We start from the raw sequence: 10,153 nt of genomic DNA, 5'->3' as shown, positions 1-10,153 counted from the left end.
ATAAGAGTCGGGTTGTGCAACCGTCGCTGCCATGTTTCAAACGTGAAAAGATGCAGGAGGTCAGAAAATGTAGGAAACGAAAGTGCTTTACAAAAATGGATCATGAAAATGTCTTCACTTCTGAAGTATCAATATCTCCAAAGCAGGTTTTACCCAAGGGTGGGCCATGGCTTCATGCAGATTTGGTGCAGGTTTATCTAACACTGTATTGTTATGTCAGACAAATGACATTATGAGTTGTTCCAGCTATTTTAAGGCCTATTTGTTAGAACAACAGCAACAACAAAACAGAAAAACGTGAAACAAGTGTCCCCAAGAGACCCCGTCAGCTGCAGGGTCAGTCTGTAAAGGGGCACTATGTAGTTTTGGGGAAGAAATTGTAATCAGAAGAGAACGATCTTCTTTGACTGATTTTCTTTTGTTATGCCTAAACAAACTAAATACACAAACTTATTATAAACGACAACACAATTTCATACATTATTACTTTGTTTATATGTGGCGGACCCTGCCACCTTCTGAGCTTCAAACAGTGTTCTGGGGACCTCATTTATTATAACAGCTTGTTTGTTCAGGTATTGAAAAGATAAATATGTCTGAGTTTTGTTACACATTTGTACATTTAGGCCATTTCAGATTAGGTAATACCTATCTTATCTACCTATCTAAGCAACATGATATAACTTTTTACTTTGAAGTCCATGTAAAGCAATAATAAGGTTCAGATTTTCTCACATCACAGACAGATGTGCTGTTAACCAACCATGAATGACCAAAAAATAATAGTAAAATAAGGTTTCAAAATCATGAAAAATGTACAGTATTCCCTAAACTGAAACGCTGAGGGTGTGTCCGCTTTACGTCTGACAAATTGCTCCAGACCTTTGTATTTACGATAGTGGTGTTGCACCCAGTAACTGTGGGGGTGTCCTGGAGGGGCCTTTATTATCTTACAGGGACATATCAGCCCATTAGCAAAGCTTTGACCTTCAACAGGTTAAATCCAGCCATGGACAGCATAAAATGGCACATTGTAGTACTAAGTTGTAAAATCAACATCATTTTATTTGATTTATTAGCAAGGGGCCTTACATTGATCCTTGTGGAGCACCTTTATTAACAATTTAGGACTTGAGGCAGGACAGTCAGAACAAGGCAGTTACCCCCTTTGTGTGTGGTACTACCTGAACTGTAGTGGCTCAAAATCACAAAGCACCACATGTAACACGGTTTTAGACGTACTTGGATGGAATGGAAATGGACAGCATTTATGAGCATGTTTGCAATTCTGAATTTTAAATCTTTTTGCATAACAACACAGGGATGCATAATGTGACATAATGAGCACAAACCCTCTGCAGCTTTTCTTATATTTTTCAACATCTGGCTTGGATTTCTGTTTGGAGGATGCTGAAGGGTGGTTTCAGCCCACAGCGTCTGCCATCAATTGTGTAGGGAGCATAATGGTAGACGTTTAATGATATGGGCATCATATGGGAACCACAAAGACTAAAAATGTTCAACATGGTTAAACTATTTAGCATATTATAAGAATAGGCTTTAGAGTACTGGCAATACCATTTGGGTGGGTATTTTTTTAGTTGCCTTGCTGAGACAGTGTTAAATCTTTTGGGGGTGGATTAAAAGAATATCTATCTATCTATCTATCTATCTATCTATCTATCTATCTATCTATGACAAAGTAAAACAGAGATGACATGACAGATTTGGATAATCTATATTACTTATTTATATTAAATCCTAATGATCGTTTGAATCAGATAACGTTATTTGAATAAATTAAGATATCTTTTATTAACTCCAAGTAAGAGAATAAAAAGATATTGAAGATCTGATTAGGGAAGTTATTATTAATAAACCTAATACTAATAGGTAAAGATATTCTCATGTGCCTCTCAAAGGATTAATTTCATTTGACGACGTTTACAAATGTTAATTTCCAGTCAGAAGAGATGAAAAAGTCTGTCTGAAATCATTAATATTATTGAACACTACTTTTTCTCCTCGTCTTTTCGCGAGAATTTAGATGCACTTGATTACAGTTACGGGGTAGTCCGGCAGAGGGGGCTTCCCGGGGAGCGTTTAATCTGTCCACCCACAAGAGTCACGCGAGCCATGAAACATGCGCACCTTACAGCGGAGAGGGCGTTTCCACAGCGTCACTTTGGTCAAAGTGATTGGCTAAAGTTAGTGTCGGTCATTGTGTAAAGCAAAACATACCCGCCCAGTGTCCCCGGGATGAGGAGAGGACGGGAGTTTCAACAGAAGAGAACAGGGAAATGAAGTTGTCAGACAGGCCAGCCCAGCGACTCGCTCTTTACAACTAGGCAGCTAGCAAGTTAGGTGACAGACGGTCACGAGTATAGAGATTTACATGAAATATCACAGCTATGAAGGTCGACCGTTTGAGCAACTTGTAGCTACAATTAACACACGTTAGACAGCTACAGCCACAGATCTCAGATAACGCTACAGACAGTTTCAAAGCAGCGCTACAGTGGAAAAAGAAAGTGGAGACAACTTGCTAGCCTGGTAGCTAACCTTTAGCCACCGAGCCTCCTTCAGCTTCACAACTAGAGTTCACTCGGTGAGTCTTGACAGGACGAGCTGAATATTTCAACAGTGTTTGTTATGTGTGTGTTTCCACGGTACTTGCTGTCCACGTACTGACGCTAGTTTGCTAATTTCTAGCTAACTTGCTGCTAACTAGGTCACAAGCTAGCTCAACTTTGCTGTACGTTGAAAAAATGTTAAACTTGTACTCTGTTATATCCTCGTTCCGATTAGAAAGGTCGCTAGTTAGCGTTTTTATTCGGTCTGGACTGGGGTTAACTCGGAGAAATGATATAACAAAGGGCAAACCCAACGTGTCACTGTAGCGCTACTGTACCCGCATATCTTTGAAAACTTTCTAATGTAACGTTAGCAGTGTTAGCTAGCTGTTCGTGCTGTTCTGGCCTCTAAAGCTGTAACTCAGTAGTCTACTTTTACGTGTCGACAGGATAACTAACTTGGCTCTATCCTTGATCTCTTCAGGTGAGGGCTTTACTGCCATTTCCTGATGCAAAGCGCTACAGGAAGTCGAAATGCTTTATTCATAGTTATTTGAAACAGTGTTTTATCTCTTCAGAGACTTGGGCTTGGATTACCAGTCTTCAGCTATGCCTTTTTTTGGGAAGTCTCAGAAGAGTCCAGCTGAAATAGTGAGGAGCTTGAAGGAGAATGTGGCATACATGGAAAAGCTGGACGCTGCAGACAGCAAAAAGTGTGAAAAGGTCAGCACTTATAATTTTAACGTGGCTCTTATTTATTTATTTATTTTACAACAAATCATGGTCGGAGTCGTTAACTGTCCATTCACATTTCAGGTTGCAGAGGAGGCGTCCAAAAATCTGGCTTCACTGAAGGAAATACTAAGTGGAACAGGTGACAAGGAGCCTCAGACTGAAGCAGTGGCTCAGCTTGCACAGGAGCTGTACAACACCAACCTCCTCATTGCTCTCATTGCAAACTTGCAAAGGATTGATTTTGAGGTGGGGTGAATGTTCTTATTTCACTTTGTGCATGCGAAAAGTATCGATCACTTTGTGTAGCAAATTGTCAGTGTGAGTGTGTATGCATCTATGCCTAAAGCAAAAACGTCTCTGCATATCATCAGTACCCAGTCAGCCATTCATCTGTCTGAGTGCTTTTTCTTTTTTTTTTTAAAGGGGAAGAAGGATGTGGTTCATTTGTTCAGCAACATTGTGAGACGGCAGATTGGCACCCGTACACCAACGGTAGAATACATCTCTACACACCCACAGATCCTCTTCATGCTTTTGAAAGGGTAGGTTCATCTTTTCAGGCTACGTGAACTCAGTATTTGATAACATGTTCAATGTGTGCGCTTTATAACTGCAGTCATATCAAAGGTAAGTCTGTCCTTGGATACTCTTTTGGGTGAAACTTTTTTGGTGAAAACACCTTCCCTCAACATGCCTCGTGATTTTCTACATTACCCGGTATGTGTTTCAACAACTCCCCTACGAACGAGCGTGAACATGTCGCACTTACCTGTGGGTTATACATGTAGATGAAGAGTGGTAGTACAGCTGATTTAATAGCTCTTAAAAACTGAGTCATCCTGCCTACTCAGAGAGCAACATGTTTCATGGCTGTACGGCATTATGGTCGGCTGAGGCAGCTGTGAGTGGATCACCAGTTGCCCTTTTTTGGATGAATTTCTCCTGCTACGTTATTGAACTTTGTTCCAAAATGTCAAGTCTTAACAGAGTCAATTTGATTGTCAGAGAGGAACATCTAAACCTGACATTTAATGTTGATGTGAGAGATTATTTTCCAGCTGCATAGCTATCTTCCGGCTTGGCAAAAATACTTCGACATGGAAAATAAGACCTACAGATCTAATGTTCATCAGTGCAAATACACATTTATAAGTAGTGTTTGGGGTGAATTTACCTTTAAAATACTTTGATTATATGCTATTTTTGATTGTGTTACATCTGCAGTGTTTGTTATATAACTGGCTATAAATGACTTGACCCAACATGTATTAACCTGTGCAGATATGAGAGTGCAGAAGTAGCTCTGAACTGTGGAATGATGCTGAGAGAGTGCCTGCGTCACGAGCCGTTGGCACGGACGGTGCTCTTCTCTGAGGAGTTCTACTGCTTCTTCCGTTACGTCGAGCTCTCAACCTTTGACATCGCCTCGGACGCTTTTGCCTCATTCAAGGTACACTGCCATATTTTTTCCCCGTTTCCAGCATCTTCATAATGAGAGTTCTTATCTAATGTCTTGGTCTCTTCTGTTCCTTCTCAGGATCTCCTCACAAGACACAAGATTATGTGTGCAGATTTCCTGGAGAACAATTATGACAGGGTGAGTTTTTTCCTAACGTGGAGTTTGATCTTAAATTGAAATAATGCTCATGCTGTATCTAACATACTTTTAAAATGTCTGTCAGGTCTTTACAGAATACGAGAAGCTTCTGCATTCCGACAACTACGTCACCAAACGACAGTCTTTGAAGGTAAAAGCTCCAGTGCTCTGTCAAATAAAGATCAGTTAAACTTGCATTTGAGCTACAGATTCAAGTGTAACTGGCGTGCTCACTTACTTTGCTTGATTGAGCGTTGAATTTAACAAGGTTTTTATTTCATTCCATATTATTTTTCAGCTCCTTGGGGAACTTCTCTTGGATAGACACAACTTCACTGTCATGACAAAATACATCAGTCGGGCAGAGAACTTGAAGCTGATGATGAACATGCTAAGAGACAACAGCCGAAACATCCAGTTTGAAGCGTTCCATGTCTTCAAGGTGTGCAAAAAAGAAACTTGTATCATCAGTGCACCGTGTACTGTTTTATAATACTTGTAGAACATAAAATGCAACATATCTTTTTGAAAGAAATTTGCTAGACGCTGCCTATTTTAGTCGGTAAAGTATCAAAAGTGGTATTTTAAATGGAGGTTCGGACTTTAGTTGCGATCTGATTTTAGGATAAAACTTGTTTGACAGTTCGTATAATGTCTGTATCCTTTTTTGAAAGGTATTCGTTGCAAACCCCAACAAGACTCAGCCAGTGCTGGACATACTGCTGAAGAACCAGACCAAACTCGTGGAGTTCCTGAGCCACTTCCAGACCGACAGAGCGGAGGATGAGCAGTTCTGTGACGAGAAGAACTATCTGATTAAGCAAATCCGGGACCTGAAGAGGCCCACGGCGGCGGAGGATGCTTAGGCTCGGCAGGGACGGCTGCTCTATCAGGTGGTAGATGGTATAGGTGGTGGCTGGAGCTGCAGAGGGCTAGGAGAGAGTCTCAAAGACGTGCTTCATTAAGATTTAATATTAACTACAAAATATAGGAAAAAAAGTAAAGATTTCTTCTTTCACTTACTGTTTTCTTTTAGTGCGGATGTGGAGGTGATTTCCATCCAGCAACTTGAGTGGGCCAAGAACTGTTATTTAAACCATAGTGCTTCTTCTTTAGTGATAATGAAATGCATTTAGTCTGTTCTTGTAATGTTGGACCTTTAAACTGTTACCCTTCCACATACTTTGTTGCTGGCAGAGACCTTAGAATAACAGAAACGTCACCCCGACATAGCCAACGTGAGCTCTGAGGTGTTGTTGACAGTCTGTCAGAAACTTGTCTATATTTTAGAGATTGAAAAGCTGAGGAATATATTATTTTTCTAATGTACCTTCATGGTAAACAGTTTAAAACATACAGTAACTCTTCTCTCTGAACATTGTTTAGCCTAACTAATTGCATAGCGTTGGTTTTTTGCCTTATTGTGAACTGTTGTGTTGTACACAGACTTCAAATGATCTTTAGAAATCCGGCTTTGGCAGAGTGACACGGGATTGTATCGGCTCGGTCAGCACATAGAACGTTTTGGTGATTAATGTGTAGTTATTAGGCCTTTGGCTGCGTGTGGGGTTACAGAGGTCATAAATGATCCTGCAGTGCTGTACTCGCCCAATGCATTAGCTGACACAGGAAGAGAAAATCAAAACCATAGAGGAATCAATTAATTGTGCTGTGATTTTGAGGCTGCGCTCAGTGAGGCTTCCATGACTGAAATAGAAACAAGGCATCAGATAATGCTGCAGGGTACCGGCCTTCCATTCACCGCTAGAATGGACAGCCAGGATATACTGATTGATCTCACTAGGAGCAGTCCATTTCATCCTCAAATACTGAGCACGGACTGCGAGGATTAATTTTAAACAGTGATTTAACCAACAATTAATACATGAGGTTTTAAACTACTTGATGTATGCCATCTTAGGCATTTCTCCTTACAATGTTGCAGTTTACTTTGAGGTGTTGCCTATAAGATGCATCATAAGTATGTTACACTGCATATCTGTTTATATTCATATAGTCTTGATTTAGAGAATTTGGCTGTTTTATTTGTCTGGAATATTTTAAAACTAAACTGAATCATCTTAAAGGATAAGCTCACCCAAAAAATTAAATTCAGTCTTTAACTACTCACCCTCATGCTGATGGAAAGTCAGGTGACGTCTTGTATTGATTCTCAAAGACATTATTTACACCTTCAATGCATGGTCAAGCTCGTCCACCCACTTCAAAAAGGATGCGCACGGACGCTTATAGCATAGCAGCAACTGTGAAGATTTTGGCTAAAAAAGGCTGTAAATAACTTATTTTCAAATTAATTTGGGATCCCCGGGTTCAAGAGACTTGGATTAAGCTGGATGCTAAAACAAACACAGGATTGTAAATAATACCTTCTTGTCTTTGGTTCATTTCTGATGCAATTATAAAAAAAGCACACTGTAACATGCTGTGATGCATCACAAAGCACACCCTATCAGATAATACCCACATGCACTGTATAAAAACAAGAATGAGTTTGTTTTGGATGACTAGCACTGAATTTATTGAGTTCCTCACATGCATCACTGATTAGTTGTATTTCTTTAAAAGACTTCTGTTGATATAAATGCCTTACTTCTGCCATTGTCACTGAAATGGCTTATTAGGGATTTCAAGAAGTATGTTGTCTGTCCGCACAGTCTTCTAGTTATATACCTCATGGGATTTGAGTTTGCAAATGCTGTGTTCTCTTTCCTTTCCTCTCTCGAGAAAATATTTTATTTGACCGTTTAAAATACACAACAGTGGTTTGTTTGTATGCATGCCGAAACTTGGTGTATATGTTCAAACTTGAACAGGGACTGCGACCTGGTTTTCACGATGGAAAACTAGATTTTTAAACTGAAATATTTCATTGTGTGGTGCCACACAAATGTTAATTCATAATGAATTGCAGTGTGGTACCTTGTAATGAACGTTGCCTTATTTAAAGACATTTAATGGATCATAATGATTATTATGTAAAAATTCCAGACCTCTTAATTTGTTTTTAAACCAAAGTCAATATGAATGAAAAGGGTGAAAATGTACATTTCAAGTCCCAAATGCATTACTAGATACTTCTCAGACCTCCATCTAGTGTAGTGTAGCTTTATCACCGACTGCATTGTGCTTCAATCTCATAGTCTCAGTGTAAATCTAGATTTTAATACAGATCAACAGAAAACGGTCAGTAGTTATTCAGCTGTGGTTAATTGGCATTTAAAAAAAACAAAAAAAACACTGGTTCTCTGCACCAAATAGTCACAAGATCAACATCAGGCCTTTATGTAACCATTGAGTAATTTGGTAAATGTGCTGTGGTACACTAAAACATCTGAAGTCCTGCACACAGTGCACTGTCATGTGCTCAGTTAATGAAAGAAAGTTTGTCTCAACTCCTTTGTGATTATTTATTGTGAAAACTATACGGACACATTGGACTGAACCCACATAGACTGTAGTCATTGTTAGTATCTCCACCAACAAACGTACAGCTTGCCGACAAACTAAGGTTACATAACAGTCTGTTCTCTGGATTAATACCCAAGATTACCGGACTGTTTTGTAACAAAATGACATCCATTTTTAAAAGAAATAATCCGAATGAAATTTGGTTTCTAAATGTGGATACAAACTTTGTTGAAATTTGAGTCAGGTCATGACATGCACTTTGAGAAGGACTTGCTGTACACAGTCATTCCAGCAGAGGGCGCTTTTGGCGACCATCGACACCTCGCATTGGTTGCACAAAAAGCTTTTCATGTCTCCATGACCCTACCTCTAATTATAATTATATAAATAAATCACTGGCAATATTATGTAGACATCAACACAAATTCCTTAAGATCAGTAGTATATATTTCATGATTTAGAGTTTTGTGTTTAAATATTTGTTGTGCTTTACTTTTTTACTCTGTTGCCTTTCTTTTTTTCCCCCTTCTCTTTCCACACTCTGGATATTTTCTTTATTTACCATGGGAGCGAATTATCTGTACATAACTTTATAAAGGATAAAAGTGTGAAAGCATTCATGAAAATAAAAATCTATGGCAATTTATTTTTTGTGTTCCTGTTAGTTTTGTCTGTTCTGAGCTGTTGGGGCAAGACACCACCTTAATCATTATAATTAGTATATGTAGTTTGATGACCTCACCTAATTACCAGCATATTAGGGTTACACGATATGGCAAAAAATATTATTGTGATATGATTTGCTATTTAAGGGAATGATCATTTTTAGATCACAGTTTTAATTTTCCCCGACAAAACTATTAAATGATGATGTGACATTTTGTTTGGATCTGATCCAAACAAACACATTTCCTTACATATAAGAACAAGATTTGTCGACTGGTGCATCTCTGTAGCAGAACAGTCGGCACTCAGCCATATTGTGATTTAGATAATATTTTGATTAATTGTGCAGCCCCACAGAATTTGTTTTAATCTTCTGTATATGCTTGTAATTGGAATATTTTTGAGCAGGAAAGGTCATTCTTGACATTTGGGAACAGTATATGGAACAAAAAAGTAAAGGATAAGTTAAACTAAAATGAAAATCCAGTCCTCTACTCACCCTCATGCTGACTGCAAAGTCAGGTGGAGTTCATGAAACATTTCTGGAGCTTCACAGCAAAACAGCGTTGCAGCATTCTCTTAAACAACTGAAGTAGATGGGGACTTGTTTTAAAAGGTAAGAAAAAAAGTACCCAACTACTTCAGTTGTTGAGGAGAAAGCTGCAACGCTGTTTTGCTGTGAAGCTCCAGAAATGTTTTGTGGACTAAGAAACTAAACCCAACTTTCCATCAGCATGAGGGTGAGAAGATAATGACTGAAATGTTATTTTTATTTGATTTTTTTTTTAACTTATTTTTTATCCTTTAAATAATATTTGTGATGTTGGGGATATCTCAATATATATGTGGCTGTTTCTCAGTACCTTTTGAACATATAGGAGAACAAAACAATATCTTTTTCTTAATGGATGAATCTTCAATTTTAGGTGAACTTATCCTTTATAGGTCAACTCGATGAATACTTTTGTGTTGGTCCCTGGTGGCATTTTTGAAAACTTAAATGGCAGTTTAGATAAAATGATGACAGAAATCATTGTTGCAGCTCTACTTAAGATAATGCAATGCAATGTGGTCAATATAGTCTGCTTGTTTCTGATCACAAACGACTCACAACCAGGACTAAAATGTTATGTGATCTACGGGTGGAAGGACA

The 10,153-nt window shown here is 38.7% G+C and overlaps 1 protein-coding gene across 1 annotated transcript; it reads left to right on the top strand.

The window, feature by feature from the left end:
* Positions 1–2,267: 2,267 nt before the first annotated feature.
* Positions 2,268–8,980, top strand: cab39l1 (calcium binding protein 39, like 1). Its single transcript, XM_084353386.1, has 9 exons — positions 2,268–2,608; positions 3,152–3,296; positions 3,390–3,554; positions 3,732–3,850; positions 4,590–4,758; positions 4,846–4,905; positions 4,991–5,056; positions 5,204–5,347; positions 5,580–8,980. Exons 2-9 carry the CDS (start codon positions 3,183–3,185, stop codon positions 5,769–5,771), a joined length of 1,029 nt encoding a protein of 342 aa, XP_084209512.1. The 5' UTR covers positions 2,268–2,608; positions 3,152–3,182; the 3' UTR covers positions 5,772–8,980.
* The last annotated feature ends 1,173 nt before the right edge of the window (positions 8,981–10,153 follow it).

The sequence above is a fragment of the Pagrus pagrus genome (assembly GCF_965226575.1).
Source record: "Pagrus pagrus genome assembly, chromosome: 5".
NCBI classification, from domain to species: Eukaryota; Metazoa; Chordata; class Actinopteri; order Spariformes; family Sparidae; genus Pagrus; species Pagrus pagrus.
Note: the sequence above shows the minus strand (reverse complement) of the source record. Positions and strands in the feature narration are given on the sequence as shown.